At 45.7% G+C, this 13,428-nt stretch overlaps 1 protein-coding gene and 1 long non-coding RNA gene across 4 annotated transcripts; one reads left to right on the forward strand and one right to left on the reverse strand.

Moving 5' to 3' along the window:
* Window positions 1–1,640: 1,640 nt before the first annotated feature.
* On the reverse strand, window positions 1,641–5,249 carry LOC123423834 (beta-galactosidase 1-like). The gene is made up of 11 exons (XM_045107903.1): window positions 5,085–5,249; window positions 4,714–4,989; window positions 4,535–4,627; window positions 4,254–4,406; window positions 4,051–4,139; window positions 3,320–3,431; window positions 2,860–3,218; window positions 2,680–2,768; window positions 2,172–2,584; window positions 1,875–2,060; window positions 1,641–1,772 (listed from the first exon to the last, which is right to left on the reverse strand). The coding sequence occupies exons 1-11, from the start codon at window positions 5,247–5,249 to the stop codon at window positions 1,641–1,643; spliced, it is 2,067 nt and encodes a 688-aa protein (XP_044963838.1).
* Window positions 5,250–8,093: 2,844 nt separating this feature from the next.
* On the forward strand, window positions 8,094–12,782 carry LOC123423837. Of its 3 annotated transcripts, XR_006621382.1 has the most exons (4): window positions 8,094–9,585; window positions 9,675–9,788; window positions 11,857–11,967; window positions 12,481–12,782. It is a non-coding gene; the product is annotated as an uncharacterized LOC123423837 (long non-coding RNA). The 3 variants fall into 3 exon arrangements; XR_006621379.1 differs by having other exon boundaries at window positions 8,094–9,788; XR_006621381.1 differs by lacking the exon at window positions 12,481–12,782 and having other exon boundaries at window positions 8,094–9,788; window positions 11,857–12,375.
* The last annotated feature ends 646 nt before the right edge of the window (window positions 12,783–13,428 follow it).

Consider the following 13,428-nt stretch of genomic DNA (forward strand, 5'->3'; position numbering starts at 1 on the left):
AAGAACGATACATGGAATTCGTTCAGGTAGCAACAGTTTAGTACCTTGCACCGCAGATGTGGGATCTAAAATTCTAGATGCTCCTGGTCTGGTATGACTCTGAAGTATATAGAACTTACAAGTATAGAATAATAGTACATTTTTTAAGGCAAACTCGCGAACTTGTTACTGCGTCAGTGTTTACAGGGGCGAACAGAAGATCTTCAACATGGCCTAACCAAGTATTACGACCAACTCCCAGAGTAAGTGAATGTTACAGCGTCATGTGTAACTGCTCCGTACTGCACCACACTGCCGGTTTAGCCCCCCCCCCCCCCCCCGAGTGTAACTCTTATTGTCAACTATGTGTGAGAAGAATATGAGGGTGTTACGTGCTGATGAATGACACAAGAGGCCTGCGTTATCGCATGCATAAGAATGATATTGTAGATGGTCCATAGGCATATAGTACCATAATTAACACAAGAGCCCTGCATTATCACATGCATCAGAATGATACGGTACATGGAATTCGTCCAGGTGTAGCAAAAGTTTAGTACATGTAGCTAGCATCGCAGATGTGGGATCTAAAATTCTATATGCTCCTGGTCCGGACTTTAATTGAATAACATTTGTGATAGTTACAGAACCTTATTGTTTCAAACTATGTGATGAGTACATATGAAACTTGGAAAATCACCGCAACAAATTCTTCATGTGCCTGTGTCTCCGACGGAAAATCTTCCCCATAACAAAACGAGCTGCCACAATCACCCCAACAAATTCTAGATTGAACCTTGATCCATCAAAAATCACATGAACTGAACCATGCATTTGTTCTAGGCTAATTAGCCCCCTAACACATATCCTGCAGAATAATTAACCTGTTCCTCACGGTAGCTAACACTTAGAGCACTAACAATCGCATGTGAAGACCACATTTGATCATCAATTTAAAATGTTTTCCCCGAAATGTCATATAACTTATTTAAAGAACTTTACCACATAAGTGATACGTTATTTACATAATGTTTGTGATGGTTATAGTAGAACACTTGCTCGCACACTTGAGAGGGCCACTGTGCGAGTTAATCAGAAAATATATGTAATAGAATGAAATAATACTTTTTTGTTAAGCAATGGAAAATCGTATTATTTAGATTTACAAGAAGTTTAAACAAACCTTTTTATTATCAACAGAATGAGACATGAGAAAGAACATTAAAAATAAATAAGTGTATTTGTTTGTGCCAAATGAATGGAACATTATGTAGAAAAAGTTAATTTTTTTAAACTATACGTGGATGCTGTTAAATATTTAATTTAATTAAAGGTGCAAAATTTATTTTCCCACGTTGTTACTTGTGATTCAAATAAGCAAACCCATATGTATATAAGAAATAGAAATTACCAACGCATATGTATTGTCTGCCTGTTTCTTCAACCGAAAATCTTCACCCTATAGCAAACTGATCGAGGAGGCGAAAAATTCTTGGTTTAACCTCGATGATCTCCATCGAAAATCACATGAAGCGAACCATGTAATTGTTCTGGGCTAATTACTTAGCCCCCTAACACATATGCCTAGCTCCTGATTGACGTTAGCTAACACTAAGCCTAAACGACACTAACTATAATTTATTCCTTGGTTCATGTGGGGATCAGCAGGTTGCCTGCACGGTGAGCACGCCGGAGTCACACCCGGACCCGGCGCGGAAGTCCTCCGTGTGCCGCACCGTGCACGACTCCTTGCCGACGCACGCTGCCGTGAACGCCGCCAGCGCTGCCTTGGACTCGCAGCCGCCCTGGTACGCGCCGCACTTGCCGCGCGTGACGCCGAGGCTGGCCACGTCCACGCTGGAGATGGTCCTGCCATGGCTGCACGCCAGCGCCACCTCGTCGCCGACCTCGGCGGCCTCCGCGCACGCCGCCCCGACAGCGACGGTGTGGAAGCTCACCCTCGTCGGGTCGCCGCCGGCCTCCTCGAACAGCACCATCGTGTTGGGCTCGCCGGCCTTGAGGAACGACCGTGGCACATGGTAGAACCTCTGGGACGGCTCGTTGCAGCCAGTGAGGCACTTCTGCCCGTCGCCATCCGCCATGAATGTGCCGCGGTAGTCGCACCGCCGGCAGCCGTCCATGTCCGCGGCGACGTATGACGGCCAGTAGCGGCCCAGGTTGTTGCCGTTGACCCACACCACGCCCTTGCCGAGCCCCAGCAGGTCCGCCACCACGGGCTCCTCACCGGTGGGGGCCTCAAAGGTCGCCTTGTACCAGGTGAAGGGGCGGTGCACCGGGATGGTGCCGCCTCTCCATTGGCTGCGGTCCTTGGCCTTGTCGAGGTGGGTCTCCCTGTACTCGCCGGCGAGGCCGGCCTTGTAGGACCAGGAGCTGTTGGAGAGGTCGTAGGCGGTGGTGTTGGTGACGGTGTCGACGAGCTTCACCGGCCCTCCCACGATGCCGGCGGGCATCATCTCGAACAGAGCACCATAGTTCTTGAGCCCGATGGTGGCGCTGAGGAGGGAGATGTAGTTCTTGCCAGAGTGGAGCTTCACCGGTGTCTCCATTTGGAAGACGAATCCGCCATTAGGAGCGTAGTGCCTCCCTGCATGCCAATTAATCAAATCAATTAACATTAGCTTGATCAAGTTCATTAATCCATCAGTGTGCAAACCACTCAGAGTATATTGGGACGCTCACCAACAAGCTTGCCATTGACGAAAGCGTAGAGCTCATGGCCAGTCGTGTTCACGTGCAACTTGTAGTTCGATTCCCCCTTGTGCTCCAAGCTGCACATTTTGATCATCACCAGAGATTAATTTATATTTCAATCTTATGCAACAGTGTAGTTCTGTATTAAGCATCAAGATGTTTGATTACCTTGTCCTGTACCATAGGTAGTCGCTCTGGTCGCCCGACGTCGCGATCTGCTCGAGCAGCTCGTTCTTCCTGAAGTTACCCTTCTCGTCCGTCATGAAAGGATGGAGGTTCTCGGGCATCCACGACCAAGCAAGGCCATCCGTCACGGTTTCCACCCCCGGCCTCTTCACCATCACCGACGTCTGTGTCTTGATCTTGGCGCTGTTGTACGCGACGGTCTTGCAGTCCGGCAGGATGCTCACGGACCATGCGGGCACGACATGGGTTGCGCCGTCGTCGAGGGTCACATTGACCTCCTTGTCGTCGAACTTGTTGCTGATGAAGCAGGCAGAGGAGTTGTCCAGCGTGTACTTGGTAACCTAGTGTAGATATTGATGAACCAAATGGATCAATTTTGTTGTGAACACCATTAAAAACAGTGCTAGGATTTTTGTATTGTATGTGAATGCATGTTAGTTACCATGACGTTGGTGTTGCCCATGGTGGTGTCCTTGTAGTCCCCATGGAGTAGGATCTTCTCCATGGACTTGAGGACATTGTGGAGGTCCTTGAGGTGCCCGTATTTTGGCTGCCTGATTTTACCTGAAAACAAAAACATAAAAGGATAATGAATATGATTTGCATATTGACACTAATTATTAATTTACAAGATGCAAATAAGCTTGGGACGAATATATGAATTGAAGGAACAACAAGAGATGGTTCACGTACCGTACTCATCGAGAGGGGCATCGTAGTCATAGCTGGTTGTGATGTATGGGCCACCCGACGTGCGGCCAAAGTTGGTGCCACCATGGTACTGATCACATATAAATTGACGATCAACATGTCAAATGATGTAAAATTCAGTTCATGCCAGCCTGCTAGAGGATGGAAATTAATGTAGAAGAGAAAAGTATAGATTAGTTATAAATCAATCACCATGTAGTAGTTCTGGAGCGATCCTCGCGTCTGGAAGAACATGGCAACAGAGAAGGCGATGTCTTCGGCGGACCGGTGGAAATCAGGCTTGTCCCAGGCTTTGAACCTAATTATATATCGTGGATAAAATGTAAGAGCAATCTGAACTTCATTCAACATATAGTAGAACGTGCTAACCAATTTCGCGCATATGCATGTAGGTTCCATAAGAAAAAAAGAAGGAAAATTAATATATAAAGGTTGATCCAGGTATATATATATGTAGGGTACCAGCCAGTCCAGTTCTCAGTCCAGATCTTGGGGATGTCGGTCCTCTTGGGGAACCAGTCGTGGCAGTAGAAGCCGTTGCAGGTGTTGATCTAGTAATTAAGAAGACTTAGCATTGAGTTTTTTTTGTTTTACACTTGGGAAGAAAGAAGAATAATAATTGGTAGAGACAAAAATAGGAAAGATGAAAATGTGCATGCGCTGACCACGTTGGGTGGGACGTCTTGGTCCTGCTGGCACATGATCCACGGCACGCCTACGTTCTGCTTGTTGGCCATGGCGGCGCACCAGTGGATGTACTCAGACGCCGACTCGTCGTTGTTGAGCTTGTCCATGACGTTCCCGTACTCGTTCTCGATCTATATATGTAAATTGTTCACATATATATATGTTATATTCACTGATCCACTCTTTTGTCGACGACAAGTAGCTAGGAATGCAAGCTAGATAAGTTTCACATAATTAATATTAGTTAGTTACTACGTACCTGAGAGAGGATGATGGGGCCTCCCTGTCCGGCGAACATCTTGGCCTCCTTGAGCTTGTCGACGATGAGGGTCGTGAAGGTCTCCATCTCTTGCTGCAAGCATCAATAACTTGGTCGTATTTTGACCTCCAAGGAAAACCATTATATTGTTGGGAAGGATCTGCTAGCAGTGTGGGTACCTCGAAGGGGTTGTTGTGCATGCGGAACTGCATGCCGGAGATGTCGCGCAGCCATGCCGGCAGGCCGCCGTAGTTCCACTCGCCGCAGATGTAGGGGCCGATGCGGAGGATGGCGTACATGCCGGCGTCCTGGACCTCCTTGAAGAAGCGCACGATGTCGTAGCTGCCCTCGAAGTTGTACTGCCGGCGGCGAGGCTCGTGGCCGTTCCAGAAGACGTACGTCTCGATGGCGTCCAGCCCGCCCTCCTTGGCCTTCCTGATCAGATCCGGCCACATCTGCAGGCAAGCAACGATCGAGACTTACAATTCATTCATGGAAACTAAGACGAGACGATGGTGTATTCATCTGCTGCTCCGTGTGCAATGCATACCTCTGGCGTGCTCCTGGGGTAGTGGATGGAGCCGGAGATGAGGAGGCGGCGCTCGCCATCGATGACCATCGACCGGCCGTCGTACCCGACCTCAGTGCCGCTGGCGACGGCCGCGGCCGCCGCGAGGAGGAGGAGCGCAAGTGGTTGCCACGACACGCGCTCCATGGCGAGAAGCTGCTAGCTAGGGAGAAGAAAGGATGCACGCACGCACCGCCGGCCGTGTGTATTTATTGGGGAAAGAAAGATATATTGGCGTGGATTAGTAGGATAAGCAAAGAGCCACGCACGCACTCATGCGTGCAGCTAACAAACTGCGTTAGAGCCATGGATTAGTAGGATAAGCACGCGTGTGTATATGGAAGTGCATATTCACATGGACTCTTGTTTTAAATCAGATGGTCTATTCGTTTTATCTATTCTTTGATTAGGAAGGGAGAGAGTCGCGATGAGAGAGCACATGCATCTGTGAAAGTATGATTTGATCGAACTGTCTCTTTCATTGATGATCCATGAGGATTAAATACACAGGGAATTAACCGTCGCCACGAACGGATGCGTCCGCTCGTGGGGGTCGTGAAAAAACCGTCGCGTCGGTTGGCTAGCAACCCGCACGAAGCGGTTCTGTACAAGGGAGGATTATTCCCTAATTATTATAATTAGTTTAAAATAAATCCTAACACCCCCTAATCCTCGCTTGTCCTTGAGACCCATCATCTTTGAAATGTTCTCCTCCAAAACCCTGTGGAAAAAATTGAGAAGAAAACATACAATATGCCATGAAAAACTCCTTCTAAAACCCAGTGGGAAAATAAAGAGAAAATGACATATATCGTCCATGCTTGCATTGATATTGCCTCATTAAAAACCTTTCGTGAGAAACCATGTGGAAAAACTCCCTGTGGTAGAAATTCTGTAAGAAAGGTACAAGGACACGGAAGCTTCCTGTGGTAGGCCATTCAACCTAAAGCATTGTTTGAAATTGCATCAACATAGCCAAAAGTGAAAGTTGATTGAGAAATAATCCCAACCGAAGAGCTTCTTGCAAGCCTATGATCACTCCTAGCTTGCGTGCCCTACAAATACATCCACAAATGTGTTGATTAATTCATAATTCCTTTAATTTTGTATTGATAAGTTTCGAAAAAAATCAATTTCGTGAATTAGACTACGTACTCTGCCCATCGAAAGGCGTTGTCCAAGGCTTGGAGAGAGCCTCCAACGTATGGAGTCGGAGGGTTATCTCCAGTGGCAATCCACCATCCCACCGGGATCCTTACTGCATTGAGCCCGTTTACCGCCATGAAGCATGGAATCAACAAAGTTGAACTAAGCACATGCTCTATAAAACCCAGATTGAGGGAGTACTACCTATGTTACTCCCACTATGGGTAGTATCAAGGAGAGGTACTTCCTCCTTCTTGGTGTATAGGTCATCTTAGGTTGTGCATCGCGGCCAAGACGAAGAGAAAAAAAAGAAAAAAAAATGTTAATTTTTCTAATTAATACCATTGCATGCAATGAATTGATCGCTGCTGTTGTGGACACTGTGCCTTTTATAGGGACAAAATAATAGCAACAAAAGGAGAGGTAGACATGAAGAAAAAACTTATACCAACAAAGTTGATGGTCAAATTTATAGGGACTAGTCGGGTGTCCACCATCAGACGAGGGAGGAACACGGGACGAGGTAGACATGAAGAAAAAACTTATACCAACAAAGTTGAACGTCTTCTTAGTTTCGTAGTCCCTTCGTTTGGAATGGATGTATCTAGGTTTATTTTAGTTGTAGATACATTTATTTTTATTACTTTTACGACAAGTAATTCCAGACGAAGGGAGTATATTTGTATTGAACATGTTTATTAGGTTTTACATTTAGATTTATATATAATAGGTGAAGGAAGTTTAGGCTAGAATCGTTAAACGGGATATACAGAGAGCAATGAGCATGATCCACGTGACGTGAAGTGTATGTCGTTGGATTCGAAAAAATGAATGGACCAAATGGAAGGAGGGGATCGATCCATGAGAGCTCAACGCTGACCAATCAGAAGCATTCGTCGATGACGAAAACCTTCTATGGCTCGCGCGCTCTTGTTGGTCCGCGCCAGAAGGAAAATTCGTTTCGAACCGGCGCGTACAGGCCCGCCAAGACCACATGAAATTTTTCATGGTTTTGAACTATTGCAGCGGGCAGGCCCATCGGTGCCAATTAAAAATGATTTTTAAGATAACCAAACACCAACCAGTAGAGACGATAGGCCCTCCTTCCCGATTCCCAACCAACCCCGCCCCCAACCCCAACCCCAACCCCATCTCATCCCCATCCCCATCCCATCCCCATCCCCATCCAGCCGCCAATGACCACCTCCCTCTCCGACAACCGGCGAGCTCCCCACTCCCAGACTCGTCGGCGACCTTCCGGCCTCCGCCTTCTACGCCACCCTTCTCTCCCTACACCCCAGATCGAATCCAGCAGCTCAGGACGAAACCCTAGCTCGATGCCATGGCCACACCAGCAGCAGTCCCTCCCTCCCTAGCCCGCGGCCATGGCGACCTAGCAGGCAAGAGGAACCTGAACCCTATCACCGGCCATGGCGAGCGTGGAAGGCACCATGGGAGAGGAGGCATGTGCTGCTGCTCAAGACCCTAAACCAGAAAGGAAGTAATAAGCTGCTCCGACCCATCTCATCCTCTCAGATTTCCTCAGATTTGGTACAAGAAAATGATCCAGCTCATTAGAGTAGTATTTTTCTGCGACGTTGCCTATTTTGTTGTTGAACTGGCCCTATTATTCTGTCAAATGAGTCTTTTTGTTTTTCCTTCTTTGAAATGAAGCATATTGCTTTCGAGTGCTAGACATCACGGAGCTGTTCTATTCTTTTGAATGACTTGTAAGAAGGAGCCAACCATTTGCCAGCTCTATTATAGTTGTTCAAAACGAAAAAAAAACAGGTTCTTGCCTACCTGAAAGATCTTTACAAAAAAATGATTTGTTATTCGCATGATCTCATCTGGTTTGGCGCCTCCCTACAATCTCACTAGAGTACGACTACTATTTTTCTCTGAAGTTGCCTATTTTGTGTATAGTGCTAGACATTATGAGCTGCTCTATTCTATTTTGTGTACATCTAGTTTGCCTCTATCAGTATTCTTTTTAAGAAGGCCGCGCATGTCTCTCCAAAATCTTCAACTTTCGGTCTCGTAATATTTCTGTAGGCTCTTCCTCACCTCACCTTTTCTCTCTCCCTGATCGAGCACCTTCGCCATGGGAGAGGAAGGTTGTTTCATCCGCCTGCTGTACTGCTGCTCTAGGGGACATGCACCTGCTTGTTGTGCTGCTGCTCTGTACGCCATGGACATCCCTCCTCTGGTTCTCCTCGCTCGTCAAGGTAGTAAGCTGCTCTAACCCATCTTCCCCTCTCAAATTCGGTACAAGAAAATGATTTTTGTAACTGGACATCAAAAGCAGAACCGGTGTGTGTTGTTGGTCAAGCAAGAAGAAAGAAAAAAGGCATCCGTTGCCTGCAAAACAAATCTGTGTGTGTGCTGCTCTCCTCCTCCTCTGTTTTTGCTTGTGTCAATTTGCTCCAACAGCTTGCGCGCGTGTGTGCATCCATTGGGAGAGAGAGAGGCTCTTGCCAACACCTCTACAATCTCACCGGAGTTCTATTTTTCTGTGATGTTGCCTATTTTGTTGTTGAAATTGACCGTATCCCTGTGTCAAATGGATATTTTTTCCTCCATTGAAATGAAGCATATTGCTTTTGAGTGCTCACATTGACATTACTGTGGAATAAAATGTTCATTATATGCTCTTCTGTTGAATAACGTGTAAAACAGGTCCAGCCATTTGCCAAGTCTATTATATTTGTTCTAAAAGAAAAGAAAAAAAAAACAGGTTCTTGCCTATCTATAGTATATGTGTTTTCAAAAAAGCTGTATCTTTTTCTTCGAGAGAGATGCACTTCTGTATCAACATTCTTTTTAAAAAGTGACACATGTCTATCCAAAATTTTGAACTTCATGGCCTCGTATAATTTCTTGAGTTGGTGAAAGTAATTGCCGGATACTGAGAGTAACCACAACAGATAAATATGTCATCAAACCACCATGTTCTACCCCATTTTGGAGGAACAAGATTAAAGTCATACCAGCAGAATTAACTACATGAAAGGTCCATCCTTTTCAGGAAAAACCCACCGTGCAGCCCTACGAGCAAGTTCATGAGCAGAAGGATTGAGCTCAATCAATAAATTTGAATACTGGCTAGGCACACATCCACACGGAAACCAGTACTAGATCGAACAGTATTGACCATGGGTTCAGGTTGACAATGGTCATAAACCTCTCATCACTTTGGTATGTTGATTGACCTCTTTTTTGCACTGCATGTGCAGGTGCTAAACATTGGTACGTGTTGGTGGGGCTCGACAAGCTCACCCAGGGAGGGCACCCCCAAGCTGAACTCCATGGAGCCCCGCTCCAGCGTCTAGGACAGGTCTTTGTTACTGGATCCATTACTAGGACATGATTTCTTCTTTTCCTTCTCCATTTGAGATCAACATTCGTTATGTCCTTCTTGTGCAGCAGCAGCAGGATTCCATCGGTACACGAGATGACAAGGGGTTCATCGAGGTGTGTGGTGGTAGGCTCTTTCGTTGGACCCGCTGCCTGTTCGGCATCGGCTCCATAACAGTCATGGTTAGCTCCTCTCCTTCCCCTGCTCCCCTCTGGTTGCGCTCGGGTAGAACAAATACCTGCTTCATTTATATGATAGATGATAATATATGGAACATGTACGTATGGCTTCTTCAGTCTGAATTTGTGTATTTGACTCCTGCTTATATGTAAGAGCATCTATAGCAGACCTCGTATAAAGCCGATCCGCAAAAGTCGTTTGCAGTTCGCGGAAAAACCCTTTTGTGGACCGGCGTGTGCGGCAAAATATCCTTTTATGAGGGTCCATTTTACGGGGTCTGCTGGGCCGCCGCCCACGCTGGCCTGCGAAATCTATTATTTCCATTGCATTTTCAGGCATGAAAACACATTTAGTTGCTTCTTTATTTTCTTCAAAGGCATTGGATACATCATAATTCACCAAATTATTGCTAAAACAGCAAGACCAAAAAAAACAAGAACCACAATTAGACATTTTAGAAGATATCCAACTTCCATAACTGCTCCCACTAGTTGGATCAACATCTTCTCCATGCATTCATTGTTGATCCAGGGGTTCTTCATCTTGCATTCTTCATTCTTCGGCTTTGATTCTAAACAATTAGACGTTGATTCACCTCTAATATCTATTCTAATTGCACATGCAGCTGCATCGTTAGGTTCAATTATACTAAGGAGTGCACGAACATCTATTAAGTTTCTTTCTATCAATAGATCGATGTATTCTTCTTTCCAATACCAAAATTAGCATCTACCTTCCTACACAGATGAACACCTCAATAAGCTACCATAATTTAACCAAATAAGTTGACAAAGCAGAAGAGGAAGAAGGGCATACCCCGTCGTTTCTGCATTTGAAGAATACCCATCCGAGGTGCTGCCGTGTGTTGGATGTGAGCCGCAACACTGTTTCTAGGCAGTCATCGCACTCTATGAGTGGCATCGGCAAGCCGAGCCCAAGCGATGGCCGGAAGAGTCCTTGCCGGCAAACCGACGCCAGCAACTAGAGGATGGAACCAGTACCTGCATGCGGCGCTCGCGCTTTGCCGAGGCTGTGCGGGGTGCTCCCGACCAATCCATGGCTTTGGTGCAGCCAACGGTGGCTGGAAAAGCCAATCTGGTGGTCGCGACAAAACAACCACCGATTTGTAGCTTTCCGGTAAGCCGAGGCACGAGGGCGTGGTGGAGGCCGATCTTGGGACTGCGGCGGCCCACCGTCATGATCCGGACGGCTGGTACGGCCGGAATCGAAGGCGGCACCCGGCGGCGGTAGGTGGGGGAAAAGCGCGGGTGAAATGTCCCACCAACTAACCGCTTAGATATATACAGGGCACCGACGGGGTGGGCGGAAGAACCTGCATTTTCGCGGGTTAGGGTGGGCATTTTGTCGCGCCCCGCAAAAAAAAATTACGGGCCGGACGCGGTAGTGGGGTCTGGTCTAGCAGCATTTTCCGCCTTGACCTGTATTTTGGCGGTTATTTTGCGGGTTCGGCCCTTTTAGGGGGTCTGCTAGAGATACTCTAATAGTACTATGGTGACCATAGGTTGCATGAGCCCATGACATGGTCATCTATCAAGACCTAAAATATTGAGAGGTCAACCTGGAAGACTGAATTTGTGCATGTAGCAGCACTCTCCAGTCTCGCGAGCATCAAGTTAATTTTGCAAGTACGATTCCCTCGTGCAATTCTGGCTAGACTTGGATCACCTGAAACGAAAAATTACTTGAAGAAATAAATAACGGTCTGCATACATCCGAGTAATCAACTAGTTAATTGTTTGTCGGGTCAACATGTGAGAAATAATTCCAAGGCATGTGGAGGACTTTGTTTCATTTTTCAGTTAGCCGCATGGTTGATCTGGTTCATTTGCAGTAGTACACATACAAGTTGTCAAAAACTAGCGCCTTTCCTGCTCCACTGCCAGTGATAGCAGCAGTAGTCCTCACTTTAGATTGTTGGACGTGTGACCACTAGCTGTACCATGCTTGTGACGTTCAATACTTTAAATTTCAGTATCGGCCATTTCCTATTTTCGGATTGTTATCATAATACTTTGACATGGGAAATAATGTTTTTTTTTCAATTTACAGAACCAACTAGCCTGTCCTTCCATTTGTGGTATTGATGGCCATGGACCACGGTTCTAGTAGTCGGCAAAGCACGTATCTACTAACTGCTCCTATCCAGGATGCGTGCAAAAGGTGTCACATCATCGCGTTCCTATTCTCATCCCCCCGGCAAAACATCATTGTACACAATGTTGATGCAACAATTGCAACTTGCAAGCTCTATACTAGTTTCAATGGAACCTGGGACTAGCATAGGCCCTGGGACTAGCCGGGGTCCAAACATATATTTTATATTCAAATACAGTTGGAGTGAATCATCATGTCTGTGTTGCTGGGTTAGTGTAGAATATAGCCCATTCTTTCTAAATTAGAGACTTGGTGGCTGGAGTAGGCACTATGTAAACTGGGCATCCTATCATTATTCGGATTCAGAAAAACAGTATAGCTCAACATGTGAATATATGTCCAGTTCTTTTTGGTTTTCATGTAAATGGTGATAATTTGGAATATATCAAACCATAGCCTGTCCTTACACGATTACACACTTCCCATGTCCATTAGCCTGCTCATGTTTGTTACTACTTCCTAATATATATACATGTTGGTCTTTGTCAGTGTCATGAATTAAATTGTTACATTGTCAAGGTTCCCCTGGAGGTTGGGGCACACCGTGGATGGCTTAAACCCGCCCTTCTTCAGTTACATTCTAGATTGTGGTGCTGATCTCAGTCAGGAAAAGGAAGAGAACATTATTGTTCTTCATCTGTCCGTGAAGAAAGGTACTAGCAACTGCTACTACAACCTAGTACAAGAACTTCCTTTTATCACACTTGCTGCTGCTTTTTACTAGAATTGTCACATATGAGTTGCCATTTGTTATTTTCGTTTTGTTTTGGGGGCCTGCTATATTATAAATACCAAGTTATACCTGAGTTTTTTGTCAAAGTATTACTTGAAAGTACAAATGAAATTTTGAATGAGTGGAAAACTTAGTAGTAGGCTCATTTTATTAGTTTTCTTCAGTACGATCATGCCTTGTTTTCGTATCATTTTGTTTATGTTGGCAGAATTATTGCACATAATTATAGTTCACATATGATGTTGCATTCGGAAATCGATTTGAACTCATTGAGATGCTCAGGAGTCACAAACACTCGTCTTGCAATGCAAGCACTTGTGCTGATGACCATCCATCCTTGGTACATTTAATTACATGGCAATTTCTAGGATTCTGGGTTGCGCTGATGGTCCTCTAATGCAAGCACTTGTGCTTCTCGTGGTGATTATGGTAAAATAATTAGTGGATTTAGCCCTCAATTTTAGTCCTATGAGTTTTTGTCTTTTGCCGGGTATTGTGTTGCATGCGCTGGAGTGTTTCCCTTGTCGACGTGCTGGGTAATGTGTGTGCTGGTTGCAGTTGGTCCTTGGTGATCTCCATGCCAGTGGTTGGAATGTTTTGGCTGTGTGATATGTGTGATGGTTTACCAGGCTTTGTTATAAAGAAGCCCCTTATGGCATGTCCTCTAAAACACTATAACTCTGATTCGTCTACTAGTGATGACATGGTTGTTTGATTCCTAGGGTTGTTATCAA

This window comes from Hordeum vulgare, unplaced genomic scaffold (assembly GCF_904849725.1).
Source record: "Hordeum vulgare subsp. vulgare unplaced genomic scaffold, MorexV3_pseudomolecules_assembly, whole genome shotgun sequence".
In the NCBI taxonomy this organism is placed as follows: Eukaryota; Viridiplantae; Streptophyta; class Magnoliopsida; order Poales; family Poaceae; genus Hordeum; species Hordeum vulgare.

What these genes read in the sequence shown, in the direction of transcription:
- LOC123423834 (XM_045107903.1), bottom strand. Translation starts at nt 5,249, where the DNA reads ATGGAGCGCGTGTCGTGGCAACCACTTGCGCTCCTCCTCCTCGCGGCG. An exon ending in GCCCCATCATCCTCTCTCAG is followed by an intron (nt 4,407 to 4,534) that starts GTACGTAGTAAC and finishes TTACATATATAG; the next exon opens with ATCGAGAACGAGTACGGGAA. An exon ending in ACTGAGAACTGGACTGGCTG is followed by an intron (nt 3,432 to 4,050) that starts GTACCCTACATA and finishes AGGTAAAATCAG; the next exon opens with GCAGCCAAAATACGGGCACC.